At 44.2% G+C, this 26185-nt stretch overlaps 1 protein-coding gene across 5 annotated transcripts in view; it reads left to right on the forward strand.

Moving 5' to 3' along the window:
• The first annotated feature begins 9411 nt into the window (after positions 1-9411).
• KCNH7 (potassium voltage-gated channel subfamily H member 7) overlaps positions 9412-26185 on the forward strand; it is a 466148-nt gene continuing 449374 nt past the window's right edge. For 4 of the 5 annotated variants that reach the window (XM_061608623.1, XM_061608624.1, XM_061608625.1 and 1 more), the window contains exons 1-2: positions 9435-9516; positions 13350-13580. In XM_061608623.1, the coding sequence (XP_061464607.1) occupies positions 9441-9516; positions 13350-13580 (307 nt within the window). In that variant the 5' untranslated portion in view covers positions 9435-9440. Of the gene's footprint in view, positions 9517-13349; positions 13581-26185 lie in introns of all 5 variants that reach the window. The other variant, XM_061608627.1, reaches the window with a different exon arrangement.

Raw genomic sequence — 26185 nt, forward strand, 5'->3', positions numbered from 1 at the left:
TGGTCCACCTCATCCCAACCCCATCTAGGTAAGCAGCAGTGACTGCAGTGTCGCAAGAGCAGATTTGCCCCCTCAACACATGTTGTGCTACTAAAAGGAACCAGACATCAGGCCGATTGTGTGAGTCTACCAATCCTACTTAGAGCTAAGATGAGTTCGAGACAGAGTGTTCTTGCATCACTTGGAAACAGCAGCAGCCACAATGAGCCAATGGCAGGCAGAGGGAAATGTCCTCCCCAGTCCCCTAACAGCTTGTCGTGGAGGAGGTGGGAGACTAAGACTAGGGGTGGCTTTTTCCAGAACTTTATGCCTCCTGCTATACTGTGATAAAATACTCAAGTTTTGAACTCTCTAGCGCTGGATTTTTATTTATTTATTTAGCAGGATTTATATACTGGTTAATTAAAAAAAACTCTAAGCAAGTTACATAATAGTATACAATATTCATTCAAAAGTAACAATAAGGACAATAACATTATCAAATGTTACACTATAAAATAAACAGTTTTTTTAAAAACAAATGTATACATAATAAAATTATATGTGTGGATAGGCTTGCCTAAACAAAAAAAAAATTAACAGGCAAAAACAATGCAACAGAGACGCCTGCCTAACATTGATAGGCAAGGAGTGTATGTTGCACAGCATGGAAGGCTGGGGGAGGGGTTGAGTGGGGAGAATCAGAAGGAAAGGTATCCTTTATCCCTTCCCCATTTCTGAAACTCAGAGCCTGAAACCCCAAGGCCTGAACAACACAGTAAAGCTACTGTTCCAGGCTGGCTGGATCCATGAGCAGAGGTGCTCCTCTTAAAGAGTGCCCTGACACACTGCCACATTTTGTTGCAGGTCCCACTTGTCTCTTCCACACAGTAAAGTTTCCCCCACTTCCAAGAGTTAATTCTGGCTGTATAATATACCTGTCTTGACTAATGGAAGAACGTTCATTCGGTCTTCGGCAATACAGAATAATCAGTGTTCAAATGAAAGTTCTGCAGTGCGGCTACAAAATGTTCAGCAGAAAATAACCGTGCAGCCTCCCTTTATTTGATTGTGCATGTTCCAATACAAATGACCTCTCCTCTACCCAACTACCCGGGCGCAAGGCCTGTTGAACTCAGTGGAACTTACTTCTGGATAAATATGTCAGTGTTGCTCTACTGAATTAAAATGAACCACCTGCTGTACTGTGCTGATGGAACGGGCTTTTTCCCCCCCTTTTTTCCTTTTTTGCTTTACTGTATTGCAGTTCAAGGCTCTACAAGGCTATGTGGCAATGGTTGATCAGCACTCCTGGAATGCAGAGTTCTGGAAATGAGAGCATCCTTGGAGCCATGGGGCTGTCCACAAAATATAGAACTTTTAAAAAATAGTAATAACAACATTACCTTATTTATTTATTTATTTATTTATTATTACATTTAAATCCCATCTTTCCTGCAAGGAGTTTTAAGGTGGCATACATAGTTCTCTCCTCTCCATTTTATCCTCACAACAACCCTGTGAGGCAGGTTAGGCTGAAAGAAGATGACTGGCCCAAGGTGACTGAGAGAAGGTGCCACCCTGGGCTCCTGCTGGGAGGAAGGGCGGGATATACATCAAATAATAAATAAATAAGGTGAGCTTCATGGCCGAGTGGGGGTTCGGACCCAGGTTGGACCTAGTCCATCACTCTGCCCACTACCCTACACCCCTTTCCCCCTTCCCCCTTCCCAAAATGTGTCACTTTAGCTCAGGTAACCCCTCAAAAGAGCATGTCAGCCATGGCATCTGAGCACATATTTCAATGCCAGTTTGGTATGTCTGTAATTATTCCATGGGAGGACTATGACTTCAATGCTAGTTTTCCTTCAGTGAATGGGACAGAGCTTTCTTGCTTCCACTCTGCAGCCCCTTAAAATCCACTCCTGAGGGTTTCAAGGGTTAGGGTGCAGGAGCGTGCAGCTGGAAGGGGGAATTGAAGGAAAACATAGGAAACTCACTTAACATGTATGACAAGAATGTCAATTTTTAAGGAAAAATCCAAAAGTGCACTGTACATAGAATGATCCCATAAGATGAGTAGCAAGACATGTTTTAATGAATCTTCCCAAAATGACACTGTGCCATTTTGTCAATTTAGTTATTTATTTTTAAAGTTCATTATCCTCAGTGTGGCCACAGAGGGGTGTGTTGAAGTGCTTAAGCAGATGGATAAGAAAACCCCAGGAACACAGGAAAAGTGGAGATACCAAAAACAATCAGGACAGTGGGAGAGCAGAGAAGGGGGATGAAGTAAACAGGTGAAGACTAAGTTAAGATAGGGGAGGTCATACATGTGGGGAAGAAGTCAACAGAACATGATGAACGTCAGGTAATACCAAAGTCCTGAATGATTTTTCTGGTGACGTTCCTTCTTGCCCTTCATTCAAAACATACTTTTTGAATTACCTACCACCAGTTTCCCCCCCTACGGATTCCATATCCTTTGCTTCAATGTGAAAAAAATGTTTAGAAAAATTGGGTGCCCTTTCTGCTAAAAACTTAGAGGGCTCTCTAGTGGTCATCACATCATAGGTGACCAGATGTAAGGAGTCCTTAACTTATATCTCCTCACAACAGAGAGCCAATGCATCAGGACCTGGAGACCAGGATTCATATCCTGATTCCACCCTGAAGCTCACTGGGTGACCTTGAGCCAGTCATTTTTCCTCAGCCTAACCTACCTCACAGGGTTGTTGTGAGTATAAAACGGGGAGGGGAAGCACCACCTTGGAGGAAAAGTGAGATATAAATATAATACATACATACATTAAAAAAATAAACAGTCTGTTGTATCTAATTCGATCTCCATTCCCTCTTCCCCACCTCCTTTATTTCTCTCTATCTCCCTTTCAGCACTCTGGGCCCTGCCTAAACCTGCAGTCGTGCCCGGAGATCGGGTGGAAGTGACTACCAATTTATTCCAAGCAGAATACAGACCTCGGCTGCCAAATCTGTTGGATAAGACATAACAAGTAACAAAAGCAACACCTGAGAGAGGACTTGGGGAGTCAGGAAACACCGGCGAGTACTGCCAAAGGGCAGATGGAAGGCGGCTGCCTCAGCAGCACTGCGCTTAGTATAGCCATTAGCTGGGAGCACCTCTCTCTCGCTAGGAGAGTTGAACTGGACAGGGCGCTCGGTTCTCCGCTAGTCTGAAGATGCTCGTGCTTCTTCCTTCTGTGCTAGATCGTACGGGAAGGGTCCTCGTCGCCTCACTCTGTGAAGCTGCTGAACCGGCCCACCTCTGTTCGTTCAGGAAACCTTAATGATCGCCAGCAAATCATAGCCGCCTCCCTCGAGGCCTCTTCTGCTGAGTTATTACTGCGGGAAAAGGCTGTGATTTGGCCGGGAGCGTGGAAGAGAGGGGGGAGAAGTCTCCGGGGCTTCACCAGTCGGTTTAGTTCGGCAGGGGAGGGCTTGCGCTCGAGAGGTTGCTGGTGGTTGCTTTTTTTTTTCCGGGTTCAGCGTCAGCACCACGGACAGCTCCGAGGGCCCGGCTGCGCCCTCCTTGAGACGGCCGGCCTTTTGAAACCACCCCAGCCTTGAGACTGAGGCTGCAATCCGAGACATGCCTGCTCAGAAGTAAGCTCCACTGGGTTCAACGGGACTTACTTCCAAGTAAGTGTGTACTAGATTGCAGCCTAACCCGCCAGCCGCCAGTGCTCGACGGGCGCGAATCAATGCCAAGTAGTTCCCTTTCCTTCGGGCGCTTTTGTCGTCACGCTCACAACCAGGGGGCAAGCCAGCCAGGCGCAACGCCCACCCCCCGGCCTCCTTCCCGGCCTCCTTCAGCGAAAGTGAATTCCGTATGACGTTTCTCATCCGAATCGGTGGGGTGGAAATTGCGCCAAGATTAATTTACACGAAGTGCAAGGGGACAAAGGCTAGGAGTCTGTGTGTGTGTGTGTGTGTGTGTGTGTGTGTGCAGCCAACGAAACCAACCAGGGTTCTTTCAGCATCTGGCCCGGCTTTGAGTGACACCGTGCGGTATCTCTCTCCAAGGTGGTGCAGTCTGAATAGTTTGCAAGACGGCTCAAAATGAGGAATCCTCTCTTCCGTCTTCTCCAAAACCATCAGGGGCTGCCGGATTATTAATAAGGGCCGATTCCCAAGTCAGTACTGCGGGCGCGGTGGCAGTGTGAGCCTTGCACTTGGCCATCAAGGAGGAAAATTCCCTCATCGTAGGAGAGGTTTCCTCCCACGCATCCGCCCGCTAGTTTGCTCTCTCCGCCTTCCTTGCTCTGCGTTTTTTCCTTTTTTTTTTACCTCCTTCCCCAACGTTTCTATCCCTTGAACGCGCCTGGAGTTAGCGGGTAACCCTGAAGCGTCCATGAACTTTCATTTTTATTCTCTTGATTCTCACGTGCCATTCTCTCTCTCTCTCTCTCTCTCTCTCTCTCTCTCTCTCTCTCTCTCTCTCTCTCACACACACACACACACACACACACACACACACACAGAGGGAGAGGAGCTGTCCTCTCCCTGAAGCTTTGGCAAGAGATTTTGTGGGAACAAATATTTCTTTTATTTCTTTACACTTATTATCACCAAATAAAGAAATAAAAGTACATTAAAGACAACATCCATACAATAATTCCCTATGGGTAAAACGGAATACTCAATACTCAAGCATTGTCAGAGTAAAATAATAACCAATATCAGCTTTAAGGTAAAACTTAGATGCATAAGGCTGCAGTCCTAACCCCACTTACCTGGGAGTAAGCTCCACTATTAATTCAACAGGACTTACTTCTGAGTAGGCATGGTTAGGACTGCAGTTGTTGTACCAGAAATGTTTAAAGAGGTTACAAGGCCTGGGTGAACAGCAAGGTCTTTACATGGCACCAAACAGATGTGACTGAAGGCACCAGGAGGGCGTCTCTAGGGAGAGCATTCCACAGCTGGGGACTACTCTTTATTGAACACAAACAGGAGAGGCCTAGAGCATGGGTTCTGTCTCTGTCACAGAGTTTCTAGGTGGCCTTTAGGAAGACTCATTCCTCATTTGTAAAATTGAGAACTGCGCAGCTCTGTAGTGAAGGGGAGGATGAGGATGCATGTGCGTGCATGCGCACCTGGATCTTTTTATAAATATACCATCCAGAGCTGAGCCACAAACATTCTGAATTCCTCTCCAAATAAATGTAACCTTTAATTTGAGCACTGTTTCTCTCCCAAAACCCAACTAAAATGGACATTTACCAAGGAATGGGTCTTAGACACAGTAGGATTTGTTTCTGATGATGAGGCATGCTTATGGTTATGCTCATGTATGCAGTGCTATGTGCATCCCATCTACGTGTGGGAATAAGCCGCACTGAACTAGCAGGAACTGCAAAAATCCAGATCTGCAACCTACCCCCATCAACATCAGATTGCATCAGGAGAGAACCTTGAAACTCCATGGCATGAGAAGAGGACTTTGAACATCTTTTCAGGCCATTCATAGTAATTAATCCATATTACTCTACCCCTGGTTCCACCTTCTTAGCATAGGTCATGGTAAGGCTCCATGAGTCAAAATTAACTCGGTCAAGTTTCTTCTGAAGTCTACAGTAGATTGTATGGTTGGTATTACCTTTAATATTTTCAGTCTAATGACTTTTCTGGCCCAAGGGCTGCATGCCGGTGGTGAGTGTGGTCAAAAGTGGGCATACACCCACAGCTGTGTGCCCACATTAAACACAATCTCACATATACATACATACACAGCAAACACAGAGCAAACTGCCACCCTCCCCAGCTAATTTGTTGCTGAGGAAGGGGTTATTTCCCCCTCTCTGCTCATCAAATGATTAACCTGATGACCAAGGAAGAGGGAATTTGCATCTCTACCAGGACAATAGGTGTTGCACACCCCAGTGCTGTGTGTGCTGTAATTAGCTTTTTTTTCTTATTGCCATGGGTGCCGCCAAAATCAATGGGGTTTGGGGAGGGAAGAAAATTGTGCTTGGGGAGTCCCGAATCAACACATCCGAGGATCTCCTCCATTTTAATATGCCCTTGGATGGCTTGACAACTGCCACTTCTTGCTGATTCAAGAGGGATTTCTTACATAATATAGTGATATAATGCACATCTGCCTGGTTTATATTCCAAAAGTCTTAAAACTGAAATATTTCTGGCAACAGTTTACTTCCCACCCCTCAAAATCCTATTCATGAAGCACTGACATTTCCACTAGATCAACCATAAAGTGTAATGTAAATGTACTGCCTTCAAGTCGATTCCGACTTATGACGACCCTATGAACAGGGTTTTCGTGAGGCTAAGAGGCAGTGACTGGCCCAGTGATTTTCATGGCTGTGTGGGGATTTGAACCCTGCCCTCCCAGGTCGTAGTCCAACACCTGTACATCTGCCCTTATTCACCTTCACATTACTGCACCTCGTAGACCATCCTTCATCAATTGAACACTCTCCATCCACCCATCTACCTGACCTGCAATGCATCATTATTCTCTAGCTATCCTCTGCTGTCCCTCAGACAAATTGTCACCTACTAATAATTACACAAAGCTAATGACTGCTGAATGTTAGCTAGATTGCTTGGTGAGACTCAATAAAATTTGCAGAACTTTTTTTGGGGGGGTGAGACTGTTTTTCAGTGTGTTGTGCACAAGATAGCATAATAAGAGTTTTCGGATATATATGGGGTACCTCTGTAAGCAGGCAGCCTACCGGTTCTGTGCACACATTACATTTTTCCTCTTTGTTATCAAAAAGCTGTGTTGATCTGTAGACGAAGACAAGCCATTTCCAAGCACTGAACTGGAGGCAAATCAATTTTAAGTAGAGGAAGTCTGAGCAAGGAACTTCACCTTAAGGTGAAAAGAAAGACAAAGGCTACAATCCTATGCACATAAGGCTGCATTCCTATACACACTGACCTAGGAGTAAATTACACTGAGCTCAAAGAGACTTAGTTCTGAGGAGATAGGCATAGGATTGCACTGTAAGTCTCATTGAAAAATGTGGGATTTACTTCAGTGTAAACATGGACAGAATCAGGCTGCCATGAGTAAATACAAAGAATTTTTTTTAAAAAACAAAGTAAAACAAGGAAGGTGAGGGGAAAACATCTATAAGCCCCTGGTGAGGTTGGAAGGGCAGAAAGCAGAGAGGTGGACAGTAGGTGAAGCCAAAGCCTTCACAGGTAGAACCAACCAATTCTAGGATAGAGGCACACTTACTGTTCTGCAGGTTCCCTTTCGGGGGGGGCACATGCTAGGGGCATATGGTGCTAGTCAAACTCTGCCCCCTTTTACTGTAAAACCTGGTGGGATCAGCTCCAGCGTGCTTTTTGTTTTTTTAGATTCAGCTTCAAACAGATTTTGCAACTGATGGGCAGATGGACCCGTTGCCCCTCCAGGTGTGGCCAATGGAAACACTTTGGGGTAAGTGACTAGTGTGCTGAGAACCCTCATTTTGCCCCTATCCTCCCTGCTGAGTTCTATAAGGGCAACGCAGGAGGAAGAGGAAGGGGAGAGACAGTGTTACCCACTATATCAGCTATAAGTGAGAAGGCAAATGGCTTGCTGTGGGCTGGCTGAGATTGGTGGGGCACTACCCCATCTGCCCTAATGGACTAACCTCCCCTGGTGTAAGCCCATCTGATACACTGTAGTGTGATTTATTTATTTATTAATGTATTTATAAGCCAAACGTTTTGTAAAAATATATCAAAATACCAAAACACGACAGAATTAAAAACCCAATTAAAACATAGTTAAAAACAATACGACAATGGTTTATGGTAAACGGTTTATCAGTTTTCTTCGGGAATGAGAAGCTGTCCATGGTGTGTCTATCCGCATGAGAGAAACGGACTGTGAAGTTTGCAGAGAGTATTTAGGCTGCTCTCTTCCGCCTAGCAGGAGCCTTATTCTGGATTGGATCGGCCCTCTGGACATCAAGTCGGGACGTTTGGGCCGGGAAAGCCGCAAATCCGAATTCTTCCTGGATCAGAAATCTCCCTGGGTGGTGGAGAGCGTGTGCGTGTCTCTGTGTATGTGAGAGAGAGGAGGCTCAGCCCAGCAACAGGTGAGGCGATGAAGACGAACGCACTGTCTTCATTGCCACCCAGCAGTACATATTAATTTCTAAAGGGGCCAGCTTCGGGCTCGGCGAAGTCCTTCCAGTTCAGCACAGGGGGGGGGGGAGGCGCCGCCGCCGCACCTGCACTTTACACATGCTCAAGAGCAGCCACGTTCCCTTCCCACAGGTTTCCGGCCAAACCTCAACTGAAGCCCCTAGACAAAGCCGAGCCATCTAGGGCGACTCCATCACCCAAGAGAGAAAGGCAGGAAGCCTTCTCTTTGCCGGGGAAGCCCGTCGCCTGCCAGATGTTGCTGGACCACAAATCCCATCATCCCTGAGCGTTGGCCAGGCTGCCAGGGGCCGAGGCGAGCTGGAGCCCACAGTGCAGCCACCTGGGGGGGGGGCGCGCAGGTTCCCCATTCCTGCTTTAGTGCTTTGCAACCGGGAGGCCGACCTCGGAGCCAGGCCCGGGTCTTTCTGGGACCAACTCCATCAGCCAGGAGAAGGGCACTCTGCACACGCTGCCGGGCGCTCTGTCACACCTTGAATGATCCGACCCGGGGGCTTCGCCGGCTCCGACAAAGCCTTAGGCGTCTCCTTCCCTTCTTCTCCAGCTCCCCTCCGCCTCGCGCACGCCTCTCCCGGCTCCCGCCCTCGCCGCGGCGCTCGGGGTGGGTGTGCGCGCGGGAGACGGGGCTGCCGGGGGTGTCGCCGATTCCTCCCCGCCGGTCGCGCCGTGTTTCATCGCCGGCTTCGGGAGGGATTTATTGGCTGGCTCCTGCTAAACCACGCTCGAGTAATCCGAGCTGCTGCTGCTGCGACGAGCCGCGCCGGAGCTGCTCGCAGGCGGCTCCGGAGGGACGTCAGTCACACTCCCTCCCGCCACCAGCGCCACTCGACGCCGGCAGAGCCTGCTGCCATCCCTCCGTGGCGGCAGCGGCAGCCTCGGCCGTCATTGGCGCGGGTGGAATGGGCGAGGTTTAGGGGCTTCGCGCGAGGGGGGGAGGAGGAGGAGGCGGCGAGGCGAGAGACCGAAGGACGCCGATCGATCACCTCTGGCGAATTCCCCGCCCGGCCCCTCCCTGGCTCGCTCCGTCTCTCCAACGCGGCGAAGCGCGTGTCAGGTTCACCCCGAGGCAAAGGCTGAGCATGGAGCTGACTCCGAGAGGGCGAGCGGCGGCGGCGGCGGCGGCTGAGCGCTGCTGAGCGGAGGAAAGCGACGAGCTGCCCCCGGCGCGGGCCGAAAGCAGGATGGTCCCTCGCGACGGCTAGGCGGGCGCCGGCGACCCCAGCAGCCGCCAGGGAGCGCGGGCGCGAGGGAGAGAGACAGCCGCGGAGGAGTCATCGCGCCCGGGGGAAGCCGAAGCGGAGCCATCCAACATGCCCGTGCGCCGAGGTCATGTGGCACCGCAGAACACCTTCTTGGGGACCATCATCCGGAAATTCGAAGGGCAAAGTGAGTTCTCCGCAGACCCCCCCTCCCCCCGCCGCCCTTTCTCCGTCCCTGCCTGCTGTCGCTCCGGGCGTTTGTTTTGCCGCTGCTGGCGGTATGAAGAGGGAAACGAGTGAGGGGTGCGTGCGGGTGCGGGTGCTGGTGTGGGGCAGGAACTCTGAACCCAGGCAAGTTCGGCGGAAGGCTGTCAGGCTTGGGAAGGGTTGCTGATGCTGAGCCGTCGCGTCAGGAGAGGCGGACTCCGGGTTGCTTCCCTTGCCGTGCTTTCTTCCCATTCTAGGAACCTTTGCCTTCGGCTCTTCTTCTTCCCAGCTCCTCAAGCAGCCAACTCTTTGCCTACCTGCCTGCCTTGGGACCCCTCCGACGGCTCAAGGGAGGCAGAGCGGAGGCAAGGCTGGTTGATGAAATCTGTCGGCCTGCCCGGGAGCATTTTCTGAACTGGGACAAGACAGGATTGGGTTTTGGAATAGATTGGGATAGTGTAAAACGGCCTGGGAAAGGGAAGCAAGGTGAGGGAAAATAGGTCCGCGGTTCAATCCCCAGCATCTACAGGTAGGGCTGATAATGTCCCCTTCCTGAAACCCTGGAGAGCTGCTGCCAGTTAGTGCTGAGCCACATGGACCGATGGTCTGATTCTGTATAAGGCAGTTTTCTATATTCCTAAACTACATGCTCTTTCCGACCTTTTGCCCTGAGGCTCCTTGTTTAATGTTAGTTTATGAAAAAGTTTCCAGCCAGTGAATTCTGGAGACATTTCCGGAGGGAATATTGCCTATGATGGCTTTAGATTTCTGTCTGATAGATACCTCCTAATTTCAGCAGCCGCTTGGAAAGTAGCTGTAATGGGTTGCCTTGCCTGCAGTGTAATGGACTGCCTTGCCTGCAGTAACATGATTACTCAGAAGTAAATTTCATTGATTTAAATGAGACTTAGTTCCTAGTAAACGTGATTGAGATTGCAGTCTTCTGGTGCGATCCTATGCAGGGTTTACCCAGAAGTAAGCTCCATTGTGTTCAGTGGGGCTTTCTCTCTGGTAGGCATGCACAGCATTGCAACCTTTATCGTTTGGATACAGGTAATGTTTTTAAGAAGATAACGCCTGCTCTGATTTGGTTCTCTAATATTGAGAAAACCACATACTGAAACAATATGCTGGACACATGCAAATTTCCTTAAATACTTAGTAAATTTAAAATATGTTGAAGAATAGTGTAGGATTAACATGCATTTATTGTGAATCTTTCTCAGTGGATAGGCACAATTTCTATCAAAGTAATAGACTCATAGCTCACATTAGATACATAAAGGTCAGATCCTGCAGCTCTTTGGGATGTAAGTACCCTATTAAAGTCAGGGGATTTATTTATCTCTCTAAGACTGGGCATAATGAGGCCCTTGAGTGACAGGAGTTATGGTTGTTGCGAAGGTAGCTTGTAAATTATCAAACATTCCATCTGGGATGAGCTGTAAATTATGGATATCTGACAGAATGTGCAAGGGGTTGAGAATAACCAAGAGAAAATACAGGATGCATAACAGCTTTGCAGATTTCCTGTCATGACTTCAAATATAAACATTAGGACATTTTGTGTTGCTCATGGAGGTACATCATGCATGTAACTTTCACGTGAAAGTTCTGATGCAGCTTAGGAAGTAAGTCAGGTGAATGGCTGAATCGTGTCTTGGTTCATAATGTGAAGACAGATGTGGCTTCAGAGCTGCACCTGTCATTAAAAATAACAGGCTCAGGAAAAAGAGAGAGAGAGAAGGCAATGTCATTTTGATAGAGAGAATCTTCGGGTAAGTGTTTCAAGAAAGACACCTGGCTACCACATATTGTTACACTTGGACTGTATAATAATACTTGACGTCACAACTTACTCCTCCAGTGATCTAGAACTATGTGGTTCCACATTTGTATGAGATGAAAACTGCAACCCTGTACACACATATCTAAAACCAAGTTCCACGGAACTCAGTGGGACTTGATTCTGAATAAACATATATAGGATTGCATTCAAAGGCTGCATGCACACCATAACTTTAAAGCAAATTTAAGGCATGCGCGCGCGCACACACACACACCAGAATCCTGGAGACTGCAGTTTACCCCGCATAGGGCTACCCTTAACAAACTACAGTTCCCAGGATTCTTTTTGGGGGGTGCTTTAAAGGTATGGCATGTATGCAGCCTTAGTCTGTCAAGTGCACTGGATCTGAAGCAATTGAAAGCCAGTTCGATCAAGAGAACTTGCTTCTTGATCAACCTTTCAGGATTGGGGTGCATTTACTGTGTTGTGCAATAAAGTCCTGTAATCTGTGGTCATTTAATATACCAATAATTGTGACATAATTTTGTATAGCAATCAATGTGTATTTGAAGCCATAGTTGCCTTTGTTGTGCAGAAGGGCACTTGGGTGCCAGTGGTGGCCCAAGCATAAAGGAAAAAAAAGTAGTTTCCTTCTCACTTTACAGTGCCATTACACTGCAAAATCTCATGAGTCAAGTAAAAATCAAGCATATAAATAACAGACACTGGTTTCGTTATGTGGCAAATCAGAACTGTCTCCAGATGGGACTGTAGCAAAGTCACTGGTAAAGGAAGTGGAGTTGTTTTGCATGCAGAAGGTCCCAGGTTCAATCCCAGCTAGGAAGTGATAGAAAAGACCTCTCTCTGAGACCCTGGTGGGCTCCTGCCAGTCAGAGTGGACAGTAAAGAGCTAGATGGATAAGGAATATTCCTAGTAATATTTATCATTATTTATTTATTGCATTTATAACCCACCCCTTTCCCCAAAGGAGCCCAGGGTGACAAACACATCAACAAAACATTTTTTTTAAAAAAAAAATCTAAACATTTGAACTAAACAGTTCAAACATTCCAAAAATAGTTACAGCTGAAAACATTCAAGAACAGTTGCAGTTATTTCATCCAGTGATTTCCAAGTTGCCAGGATCAGTCTTCTTCAGCCATCAATGTCCTCCACTAACCAAGCATGGAAGCATTTTCAAAATGAACTACTGTTTGCTCTCTTTTAAAGTTTAATTTATTGATGCTCCTCAGACTACTGAAATAACTAACAACTAATGTAACCAACAACGTGATCCAAAGGCTAATGATGTTTTTATGTGCTAGTTATTTTTGTGGAATTATTTGCAAGAGTGTTAAATTATTAGCGGGACATCCCCATTCTCTTTTTCCTGTAGACCTGTCTATACCTAGGGTTTCATTAGAGCTAGAGTTTCTTTACAAAGCATAGATCAAGGGTTGCCAAACTTTTGGCAATGTGGAGAAACATTGTGGGCACCACAACATGCTGCAACTTATTCTATTATAACAGATGAATGCTTCTTTCAGGCGTAATTTCATTGGGGGGCAGTGGTAGGGATCCCCACAAGCACTAAGTTGGCAACCCCTGATTTAGACCTGTTATGAGGCCTATTTCATGAGCTTTGGCAAGCAACCCCAGCTAAAATTAGAGCCAAAGAATGGCTCCTATTCACCCTGACTACTTGGATGTTTACACTAGCCATCCATCCCATTGGACTTTTCTAGCACAATAAAAACTACAGCCACATTTATAGCCAGTAATAAACTTTGCAATACAACTTCCTGGATTAAATCTCCCACCAGTCCAGGTGACTTTGTGTTTAATTCATCTCCTTTTTATTGGAATTTTAAAAGAGCTCTGGTACACTTGAGTGGTATTGAATATCTGTTGAAGCTTACTACACTGTAGAAATCAGATGCAGAAATATCTCCTGTCCAGGCAGCTGTGATATTTTGTGAAATGTTGTAAGATTACTGAAAAATGCATTACTTTTTTATTGCAGATAAAAAATTCATCATTGCTAATGCTAGAGTGCAGAACTGTGCTATCATCTACTGCAATGATGGGTTCTGTGAGATGACTGGATTCTCCAGGCCAGATGTCATGCAAAAACCATGCACCTGTGACTTTCTTCATGGACCAGAGACCAAAAGGCATCACATTGCCCAAATTGCTCAGGCATTGCTTGGGTCAGAGGAGAGGAAAGTGGAAGTCACCTATTATCATAAAGATGGTAAAGTAGTTTCACTTTTTAAAATTAAAAATGGTTTTGAGCAATTTGCTTGTTTTGGAATAGATTATGAAAGGCGGCTTCTTTGATTCTCATTAGGAGTCATTTGACATAGCTTATGATATGCTATGTGAACAGTGTGTTAGTACAAAAAAGATAAAATGGAACTATAATAAATACAATACACCAATAATTGGAGTAATGTAAGATAGCATAAACAAAATATCTCATAGTGGCCTGCCTACACAATGCACCACCTAAAATATGATGGCAAACAACTAACCTAGGACTCTCTCAGTCAACCCAGTCACCACCTTTTAACTCAATCATAGTGAAATTGCACTTTTACAGAAACAGTAGGGCCCCGCTTTACAGCGCTTCTCTTTACAGCGCTACACTAATACAGCGATCTCAATTAGACGCAATTAGACTAAAGCCCCACTCATACGGCGCTTGTTCTGCTTTTACAGCGGTTTTCTGGCATTGCGCACCATTCTATTCAATGGGTTCCGCTTTACAGTGGTTTTCGCTTTACAGTGGGGGTCCGAAACGTAACCTGCTGTATGAGTGGGGCCCTATTGTAACGGAATAAGCATATTTATTCTGAAGTGTAATATTTCACTCCAATCCATGCAAGTTGCTTCTGTTTAAATCTCTTTAGGACTGATGTGTAAGCTGGGTCAGTCTGGCATTTCCATAAAAGTGACGTGAAGTAGTTGTTTCAAGTGGTAAATTTCAAAGGGTCCATCACTTTCCAGCCTCCAATTTCCATTTCATTCAGTGATTTTAAAAAAGAAAGAACTCCAGTCCTGAAAGAATGGAGTGTATGCATGTGTGATCTTGCTTTTTTAAAAAAATGTGTTAGGCTGTCACCATATGTAAGAACAATAGCTGAATATGTATGTTTTTAATGAATCTCTCTTTCTGGTGAAATACAACATCCATTTATTATTATTGTTATTAATATTATCATTATATATTTCTGGTGTACTATGGAGTTTAGAATTCATATCTAATTCATCCACATGATATATTTTTATGAGTTGTCACTGAATTAATTAATGAAATGTGTCAATATTGCCCCATTATGTGGATGGGAGACTAAGCTTAAACTACTGCAAGTGACTTGCTCAAAATCAGTGTAGTGGCTACATTCCAACAAAGAGCTACAGGTATATGCACTTGAAAAAATTGGGTTTGTGCATATGTAAATAATGTGTTGGATAGTGGTTAATAATGAGGTTTGAAGTCGCTTCCGGATTCACCTGTTTGGATGAGCATTCATCCTGATTTGTTTGCGGGGAGATGATCAAGCATGTGGAGAAGTTAGACAATGTTGCATCAAACATTGTGCCACACTTTCCACTTCATTTCCCTGTCACTTTCCTTATCACAAAAAGTTTGATGGGGGGGGCAGGTTTGTTGTTTAAGAGCTGCAAATAATCCTTAACTGTACCACCTGAATTTGCAGATATGTAACTGAATCCCACCCCAAAACTGTTTTTTTAAAAAAGTGTTTTTAAATTTGTATATTTGTATATTTGTTTTAAATGTTTTTAATTGTTGTAAACCGCCCAGATAGCTTTGGCTATGGGGCGGTATATTATTATTATTATTATTATTATTATTATTATTATTATTATTATTATTATTATTATTAATAATAATAATAATAATAATAATAATAATAATAATAATAATAATAATAATAATAATAATAGCGAGAGTCTGGGTGCGCCCTCTGTTCAGGTTTCAGAGTTTCCATTCTACTAATATGAATTTCCTTACCAAGGAGAATAGAGTTAAGAATGTACCCAAATGCAGAGTTAGTATTAAAACAATATTGTCATATATTATATAATCTGGGGCAGCCAGGTAAATGGTGGTGTCCATTTTGGTTATGCCACTTGTCCCTTGTGTATATGAGGAATGTCTCCATTGAATTAAGAAGAGGAGATTTCCATGCTGAGAGTGTTGATCTTCACGGTGGGGGACATGGGGGGGGACATGCACAGACATGCACTTATGTTAAATAGGACACCTGACTGAGCGAGATACTCAGCAGTCAAAGTAAAATAGCAGTAGGATCATGACATGAACTAGTCATCTTTAAGCAAACATCTAGTCATCCCATTTCAAATACTGAGTAATTACTGTGGGAAGAATTAAAGAAAAAGAATGTACCTGTTTCAAACAGAAGACAGTTTGGACATTCTTTTTAGAAAGTAAGAGGAAGGAAGAAAGATTACAGACAGACTAAAATATACTTTACATAATTAGTCAGGGCATGAACTAACAATAATACAGTGTTATGCATATGATGTTGGGGAAAACACACACAAGCATGTTCAGTTTTCGTGATGCATCCTGATAAGGAAATGGCAATGGTTATTATTTCTGAAGGTTTAAATTAGTGTTCTTTTCTGATTATTCAGCATTATAAGTCAAATGTTACGCAAATCCGAATAATACATAAGCATGCTGTACTCTGTTTTTGTTGGCACTGTGTACATGTATTCAAAGGAGAAATGCAAAGCAATCTCATATATTCAAATCTGGAGCTTTAATTAGCTTTGGAGGCTTGCCACTGTGCTGTTTACATTCATTTGAGAACTGTGATGATAAAGGGGGATCAGGCTTTAAAGTAACAGTGACAAGGATGGCTATTGGATTCTTCTTGATGGCATTGCCAGACTGACATTTGGGGACTCGGATGGTGGATGAGCTTATTTCTGTTGCTACTAAGAGCAGAATATGGTTCCTTTAAAGCAACAACAACTCGGGATCAGATTCCTCTCTGAATGTTCAAAAGAAAATGTATCTGTTGATCCAAAGGTGTTTGTGGTTTTCAGTGGGTGTGAACATCCTTACTAATTTATTTTATCTTACTTGAATCTTGCCGAGGCAGCATATATAAAAGTTACCCTATATTTATTCCCACAACAGATCTTCGAGGTAGGAGAGAGGGCATACCTCCACAACTGAGATACAGTACAAACCTAGTATGTTTACCCAGAAACAAATCCTTTCGATTAAGTGGATTTTATTGTCTAGTCAGTATGTTTAGAACTGTAGCTTTTTAAATCTGTTGTTCATTAGGGTTTTGACATTATTACAATAAAACAGTACAGTCCCTTATTCCCCCTCCCCCTGCCCCTCCAGCTCCCCTACCTCCCTCTGTCCTCATGCCTCTCCTTTTTTAGTTGCATCATTTTCATTACTGATGTTCAGTTGTTTAGCTTGTTATATAGTGTTCAGGCTTGCATGCTCAGATAAGGGTTGGGATAAATGAGTGTCTGTACTCTGGTGGGATCCCAGATTAACAACCGTTAAGTTGAAGTTTCCATCCTTTCATTGTGCCTCCTACTACTTCTAGCTGTGGGTATTATACACTGAAGAGTTCCAAAAATGTTCTCCAAATCTCTCGGAAGCTTAATTTTTTATGTAGTTTATTGAGCAGAATTTTCTCATGAGCTGCTCGTTGCAGGAAGTCTTGTACCCAGTTTTGGTGTGGCCTGGGCTTTCCAGTGTTCAGGGATTGTTTTGCTGGCAGTGTGGCTTAGTGGAACCATCCTTCCTGCCCTTTTGATAATCCCCCCGGCAGGTGTGTTTCTGGTTATTTTGATGCTGTCTTTTAACAGGGATTTGTCCCAAACCAAGTTAATTCTAGCCTAAACTAATGAAATTGTTGTTCCCTCCGTAGTTGTCCTCTGAGAGGGCCTAGGGGTCTAAAGGAGAATCCTCTGTATTGTTACTACCATACCACAGTTTGCAGGATCCCATGGGGGAAGCCATGATAGTTGTTTTATTTTTATATGTCTTTGCTGTATTATACTGCGTATTTTATTGTATTTCTTGTGTTCACCGCCCAGAGAGCTATTGCTAGTCGGGCGGTATAAAAGTCTAATAAATAAATAAATAAATAAATAAACATACAGGCCTGTAACGCAGTTGTGAACATAGCGAGTGGCACAAGGTAAGCTTGGCTGATGGTGATTATACACTGAGGATTCCCTGGTTCAAATGTAACACTCTGTCCAGTACACTGCACTGGTTCTTCTTGCTGTGCTGCCCTCTTGCTCAAAAGAACTAGATTCCAGTTTAGGATTTGGCCTTTTGTGCTACTAAAGAATCATAACTGTTTCTACAGTATGACAAATTGTCGATTGAAGCAGCAAAGCAAATGCCAAACAAATTGGTAAATGCTGATTTTGGTGTATCGTGGTATACTATGATGTGATCAAAGATTAGATTTAAGATCAAATGAATAGGCTATAAATGTATATGTATTAGTGGTTCATTCATGATATTATATACAGAGCTGACTCAATAAAAGCTGAAATATTATCTGAGGCATCCAAATGCTGGTTTTCACATCTTTACTACAATGTGGATGCCATTTAAAATTGCTTCCCTTGCCAGTGGTTATCACATGGCAAGCCACTGTTGTGGAGCAATACACCACATGCTCTCTCTCTCTCTCTCTCTCTCTCTCTCTCTCTCTCTCTCTGTGTGTGTGTGTGTGTGTATTTGATGTGCTTTGCAATTGTCTAAAATAAAGTTTTCTATTGGTTTGGAGAAAATTGCCCCAACCGAGTGGTGATCCAGGTAATGTAAGCAGTTTGTCATGTAATCACAGTCACCGCACAGAGTGATTTCAGCAACTTTACACATGTGGGTCATAATGAGCGGTATTCAGTGCTAGTCCTTCACAGATGAGACTCATTGAAGTTAAAAGACCTGACCAACGTAGGTTCATTCATTTCAGTGGGTCTACTCTGGGTAGGACTTCTTTGAATACAACTCAATGCCAGTTATTGAGATAATCTGATTATTTCCTTCATGTACTACACTACCTAGAAAAGCAGAATGATTGTTTATTCTGATATCAGAGCATCCCAGTTTTCAGGTGTTAAAAGAGTCTTCAACAGCAGCCTTCCCCAACTTGGTTCCCTCCAGATGTTTGGGGCTATAACTCTCATCAGCCCTAGCCAGCACAGATGTGCTGGCTGGGGTTGATGGGAATTGTGATCCAAAACCTCTGAAGGGAACCAGGTTGGGAGAAGCTGTTTTACAAGATTTTCCTATAAACTACTATACTTCCATATGAATTCTGTCTATCTATCCTATTATTTGTACCTCACAAACCTTCATCGTATAAGTGCTCTGTGGGTATCTACTAATAAGGAAATTAAAAAAATACAATCAGTCAATAAAAATTACTAAAATAACAAGAACAGCAGGTAAAGCACAATCAACGAATAAAATACAGAGATAGGAGAGAGCTTGTAAAAACATTTACAGTGGTTTAAAATGTATCTAAAAGGTGTTCATCTGTTGCCAAAAAATGAAAAAGACAAGGTAAGTATCATATGAGGCTTCCTGAAGAAAACATTCCCAGGGTGGGGTGCCACAAGTGAAAAGGTCTTTCAACAGTCCAGTTACCATACCTCAGTGGGTGGAGGGACCCAGAGGAAATGAGAGCTTTGCATGACCATCTGAGTGTAAAGTTTGAAAGTTTGTCCGTCTGTAGGATAAGCATCAATGATACTAAGTAAGCAAGTTTTCAGTCCAGCTGCTAGGTAGTGTCAACTCACACTCTGATCTCTCAGTGGCTTAATGCAGCTGCCCTGTTTCTTTGTGGCACTGTGCATGCATGAGAAGAGGTTAAAAAAAAAAGCCATCTCCTATAAACCAGGAAGACAGTGCAGTATGAGAGAACATATGCTGAATGGTATTGATGTGCCAAAGGCAATTGAGTAAATACAGATGGTCCTAATACAGATGGTTGCTTATGATCAGGGCTACCTTTAGGGGTGGGTGAGCTGGGCACTCACCCAGAGTGCTGAGCTGAAGGCAGTGTCAAACTGAGCTGAAGCCAAGCTAGCTGAAGGGGGTACTGAGCTGAGCTCTGTGGCTGTTTTTTGAATGTGCTGTTTGCAGTGAGCTAGAGTGGCAGAAGGCAAGCGCCTGTAACCTTTTTTTCAAGGTTCTACAGGTTGTTTGGGTACTAACTACGAAAATGATCTTCCTTCAATTTAAAGAATGTTTCTTTTTCAGTTTCCATGTTGCTATCATTTGTGCCTGGTAAAAATCAGTGGCACACAGCTTTCCTTTGAGGCAACGTTACTAAGCACTTAGCACTTAAAATACTATAAAAACAATAAGCTTTATGTAAATAATAATAAAATAAAGCTGTAAGTGGTCAGCTGGATCCCCTTTTATTTATAACTTTTCTTTATCATTTTTAAAGATCAAACTACAGAATCATAGAATAGTAGAGTTGGAAGGGGCCTATAAGGCCATCAAGTCCAACCCCTGCGCAATGCAGGAATCAAAATCAAAGCATTCCCAACAGATGGCTGTCCAGCTGCCTCTTGAATGCCTCCAGTGTTGGAGAGCCCACTACCTCTCTAGGTAATTGATTCCATTGTTGTATGGCTCTAACAGGGAGTTTTTCCTGATGTCCAGTTGAAATCTGGCTTCCTGCAACTTGAGCCCATTATTCCGTGCCTGCACTCTGGGATGATCGAGAAGAGATCCCAGCCCTCCTCTGTGTGACAACCTTTCATGTACTTGAAGAGTGCTATCATATCACCCCTTAGTCTTCTCTTCTCCAGGCTAAACATGCCCAGTTCTTTCAGTCTCTCCTCATAGGGCTTTGTTTCCAGTCCCCTGATCATCCTAGTTGCCCTCCTCTGAACCTGTTCCAGTTTGTCTGCATCCTTCTTGAAGTGCGGAGACCAGAACTGGATGCAGTATTCAAGATGAGGCCTAACCAGTGCTGAATAGAGGGGAACTAATACTTCACATGATTTGGAAACTATACTTCTGTTAATGCAGCCTAATATAGCATTTGCCTTTTTTGCAGCCACATCACACTGTTGGCTCATATTCAGCTTGTGATCAACAACAATTCCAAGATCCTTCTCACATGTCATATTGCTGAGCCAATGGCTATTCTAAAATAAAGAACACTTATCAAAAGATAGGAACTACTACAAAACATGATCTCACCATCTTCATTAATGGAAATTAGATATTCTATACTGTCCTCGTTGAACACCCCCACTCCCACATTCACACTATCACTACACGAAGAACCCACTGCTTCAGAAGGCTAAAGGAAGGTCTTCATACTACCTGCATCTTTCTGCAACCGGCTCTGCTGATGTGTTTTGCATTTTCTGTTCTGAGCCCCAGACAGCTTTTCAGAAGACATTTTCACAAATACCCTAGTCAAGACACTTATATATACACCCTACCGTGGTAGATGGCATCAGCCTCACTTGTGCTACAAAACTGGTTGGCATACAAGGCAGTTGATAGGCATTGTCACGTGGTTACTACAGCTCTAGATTTCATTTTCAAAGTTAAAAAAACAGCAAGGGAAGAAGCTGTAGAAGATGTCACCTGGGAGACTGTAGAAGAAGCTGTAGAAAAAGCTACAACCTGGGAGACTGTAATATATGGTGATATTGTGCCTTTAAGACTCATTATACCACTCCAACAGAGGACCCACTTCTTATAGCTGAGGGAGTTCTGCAGCTCAGGGAGGAGACTTATTTTGTGTGTGTGCTGAACATAATAAAGAATATAGGCCTGCAACGCCATGAGGCCTACAACGCCATGACACTCATCCTTTGAGAGCCACCCATACCACATGACAGAGGCTTCATTGGGATCCTAGAACTGGAGCAGGAGAGCAGCAAATAAGAGGTAGCTCGCTTTGGGCCTTTTCATAGATATTGCTGGGGGGAAACCTGGGAGTAGCAGGGCCTGTTACAGTGTTATACTTTGCAATCCTGCACGAGCCATACAACTGGGTAATGCTGAGTTCAGTGGGACTTACTCCCAGGTAAGTGTAATAGGACTGCAGTCTAAATTTCTGAAAACTCTTTATTATATACAACTCCCCATGGCCCCTCGCATTTGCAGGCCTGAAGTGTTCCTTGGTTCTTTGCTGCGCCTGGAAGCTCAGGGGGGGTTTTAGGACAGGAATTGATATGTCAGCCACCCATCAGTCATAGGAATTTGGGAAGTTGCCTTATCCTCCATTAGAACATTGGTCCATCTTACTCAGTAATGACTACACTGGATGTCTGTGGCTTTCCAGGATTTGAGACTGGGCTGTTCCTACCTGGAAATGCCAGGGATTGAACCCGGGGCCTTCTGCCTGCAAAGCAGATGCTCTACCATTAAACCACAGCCCTTCCCAAATAAAATGCAGTCGTTTGCTGCATTTTCAGAACACTCAAGCATTACCCAACTTAGCCACTTGTCCACCTGTCAATAAATGGCTCCCAGCTTCCGGGGCTGTTCCAGCATTATAAGAAGCAATTTCCATGTGGCCGGGCAGGGGAAAAAATAGATTTTAATGAGAGGATTTAATCATGGCCAAGCCACAAGCGATTGAACCAATTAAACTGACACACAGTAACACTTCCACGGTCCTTGAAAAATTATTGTGGAGAGTTATGCATATGCCCTGTGGGAAAAGGATACTTGCATTACGGAATTCTGCTTAAGCTGCATATATATCATTTTTGCAATTCCCTTTCCACACCTTTTTTCTAATACAGCCATTTGTCTAACATTCAAAGTCTATATCACGTATGAGCTATTCCTCTATGGACAATTAGTAAAATAACCAAAAGATGGGGCGTAATCAGAAATGAGCACCTGAAGAACAGACTAAACTTTGATATATATGCAACCTACTTTTTTTGAGAGAGAGACTACATACATCTCAGTGGGACCCTTGCGAAAGAGTCTGCAGTCCTTTTGACTGCAAGCAGCTTAGGAAGAGATAAAGGGTTAAATTACAGAAGTATATGAAAATCTTATAACCAATTATGCTTAAATAAAATGTTTTCCAGAGTAGCCCAAAAGGCATTACCAGCTATTTAAATGCAGAGGAGCTGGGTACAATGTTCCTTCTCATCTGCTTCATAAACTCCTTTCTACAATCAGTTTATCTTTAGTGACTGATCTGATTAGGTATCTTTGGAGGTAAGATACTGTTTACGCAGCATATCAATATTTTAGTTTTAATGAAGTTATTTGCCATGGAAATGTGTGACAGCTCTTCCTCCAAGGACTCCGTTTCGCCGTTTAAGCCATTATTGCATAAATCATTCTTGACAGCTGTAAAATATTGCTTGAGGTGATAAAGCCGTAAAGCTTTGACATGAAAACTATAATTAAGCAGGGATTGCGGATGGGGTTTGGGCATTTAAATCAGGGAGTGCTGTATTCTGTCAGTCCTTCTTGTGTGATGGGTGTGCTGTAAGATGATCAAAGTCAGATGTACCTAAGTACATCCTGTGAAGTCTGAGGGAAGAGGGAGAGGGAAGTTGCTTAATGCCACTGCGTAACCAGAGAGATTTTATGGAGACGGAATACAAGGGCAAGACGTGATGACAGATAGAATGACAGCAGGAAAGAATTACTTCTGACAGTTCTTTTGATATTGCAAAGGGCAAAATAATATTGCCACCGTCGTACACTGAATTGTGCGACATGTAAGGCTGATCTGATAAATAAACAGATTTCTGTTTCCCAGAATCACCAAGGTTCCCAATCAATAGTTTAAAGGGCAGGGAGAAATGAACTGATATACTCACCGTAACAACACACACTTTTTGTTTTTATTGATCATGCGTACAATGAAGTATGCATCTTTTTCACCCTCACAATATCATGTGAGGATAGTCAGTAATACATTTTTGATCAGAGGGTATGAACTATGACAAGCTCCATGGAGCTTCCGTGGTGAGAAGCAGTGTGAGGGGGGGACACCTAGGAGCATAGCAAGTTGCCTTGGACTGAGTCAGACCATTGCCCTATCTAGCTCAGCATTGCCTGTAGTGACAGGCAGCAGCTCTCCAGGGCTTCAGGCAGGGGTCACTCCCCTGTCAAGAAGTGAACCTGGTCCATTTGGCATGCAAAACACATGCTCTACAATTGAGCGATGGCTCTTCCTCATAGCACACAGAGTGACAGAGAGAGCGCAGGATGAGCTGGAATGTGTTGGCACAGAGAGTAAGAGAGAATGATGCAATCCTGCAAACTCCATCTACTTTGTCTCTGGTTCCACCCACCATCAGATACAGCTCCTGAGCCACTTTACCTGAGAGTCAACAGCTCTTCACAGGAAAAAAGCTCCCCACCCCTTGTCTGTACTAACTGATAGTGATTCTCCTTTGTTTCAGGGAAGATGCTGTTTTCAGTTCTGCCTGGAGATACTGGGCATTGAACCTGGCCCTTTTTTTGCACTCAAAGTATACAGTACTACTGAGCTGCAGGCCTGTCTGTGAGATCCCCATGACACATGGCTGGCTGGCTACTGTTGGGAGGCAGAATGTTGGACTACATGAACTCTTGAGTTAATCCTCCAAAACAATTATTATGTCCTTAATATTCTGATTTTACATACAGGGAACTGTGGCTGAAAAGCAATGACTTGCCCAAGGCTCCACCTTGAGCCCGCAGCTGAGTGAAGACTTAAATTCAGATTTCCTAGCCTCTCTGTTCTTTCTAGCCTCTCTGCCATAGTGGCTCCCATAAAAATAGCATTTGTAAGTTGCCACTCTGCCCCAAAGGCATCTGAGGCAATCGACAACAACAAATGTAGCAATATAATTTGTTCCTTATTATATGCCTGGGGTAGGGAACCTCAAGTCCGGGGGCTAAATGTGGCCCTTCAGAACTGTCTATCTGGCCCTCAGAATTGTTCTCAGGCCACACCCCTCACTGGCCCTGCTTCGCACCTGGACTGTTTTTGCCTGGCTGGACTCTGATAATGCCTCTTGCTTATCTGGATGGAGGATAGAGAGGGGTGTGTGAGTGTGTGTAGAAACGAGCCGACTGTACAAAGGTAAAGTTTACATTTGTTGTTCTGTCACTTTTGCCTCTGGCCCTGCCTACCACTGGCATGCGGCCCTGGAAAGGTTACCAAGAAAAGAATGCGACCCTTCTTGAAAAAAAAAATCCCTCCCCTGTCATATGCCATAGTTTGGAAAACTGTCAGTACTAGTGTTCTTTTAGAAAAAGCCACACATTTTATTACAAATTCTTAAGCATTAACAGAAAAATCTGGAGCAAAAACAAGCATTCCACGCAATGCCCTGCCCCCCACAAATAGTGTTTAACCTACTCATTTTATAAAGGTTCCTCTCCCACTTTAAAGCTACCTTGGTAAAGTACAAGTACAACACAGCCTTTTCATTTTGGGCTCTCGCACCTATTCGCCTTTGGTGTTCTGAGTGACATTTTATCAGTCAAGCTCACTGCCCAGGTTAATAGCCTGTAACAAAGCTCTGTCTTGAAAACCACTAAAGTAATGACAAGAGTACAAGTCACAGAGGTGAAAGTTAACAATTGCTATTATACACTCTACCATCTCATTAGTCATGTCTTTTGTTTGAAGATCAGGTTAATATTACTTCCACTGACCTTCTGTGTGGTGGCACTGAGGTGTTGTCCAAAATACCAGGTTCTTGCAAAGAGCAAGAGTGGTTCCTCTGGTTAATTCTAAACCAGTCATACCTGGAGCTAAGCCAGGCATCCGGGGGGGGAGATTTTTGTTGCCAATGTGAGGCACAACCCACTGAAGGTTTCTCCCAGTGGATGCTGGCTGCTTAGAAATACCACCAAGCTTTTCTTCACTTCCCATATGTTTCAAGTGGGACAAGTTGTCAGCCTGCCCTACCCATTTTTTTTAATATTCACAATGCTGTGTGGATATATCCAACCAATGTTTCTTACAGAGAAATGTTACTCCAAATTATTCTTTCCGTCTTGTGTTCTGCTGGTCTCTTGTTGCTTGGAACATGGACAAACTAACATTCTGCTGTGTAGAACAGGGAAGGGGAACCTCCAGATTATGCTGGATAATAACTCCCATCATCTCTGACCATTGGTCATACTGGCTGGAGGTGATGGGAGCTGGAGTCCAATGACATCTGGAGGGCCACACAGGTTGTCCATCCCTGGTGTTGGTCTTGTAACCTGCTGGTTCTCAAAGCCGGACCTTGCCTTGTGCAGCATATGTCAATTGGATGTGGAAACAAATTGTCATTATTTCCTAGTTCACTTATCCCCTGAATGTTGACATCCTAAACTTTAAATACTTGCTGGGGAAAGTGCTCTGTTTGAAGGGCTGTCTGGTCCAAGTCCATTTAAAAGATCAAGAACCTAAAAAGGGAGACCAGGGCCCTTGAAGTTGCCCACCAGCTTTTCCTAAACCAGCTCAATTGGGGAAGATACAAAAATGGCCTCCCTCCTGAACACTTCAGCTTAGTTCGCACACCTCAAGAAGGCCATGCTTGTTTAAACAGCTGTGGAAGGGAAGGGACTTCCTTCAACCAATGTTCAGAACAGTTCACCTGGGCAGCAGGAGCTTCAAAAACTGGCTTATAGATATCCCACATCGAAGAAGAAAATAGAACAGCAGCTGCCACTATGGTTTGTGATGCCACCCTTTCAGATAGATTAGCATGCTGCTCTTGCATTGCATCCTAGCTTTTCCTAAACAAGCTCCATGGGGGAGAGGGAGGAACCTTGAGAAGCAGAAGCTTGAGCCCCATCAGTGGACCCTGGGAAAC

The sequence above is a fragment of the Rhineura floridana genome, chromosome 2, assembly GCF_030035675.1.
Source record: "Rhineura floridana isolate rRhiFlo1 chromosome 2, rRhiFlo1.hap2, whole genome shotgun sequence".
NCBI lineage: Eukaryota > Metazoa > Chordata > Lepidosauria > Squamata > Rhineuridae > Rhineura > Rhineura floridana.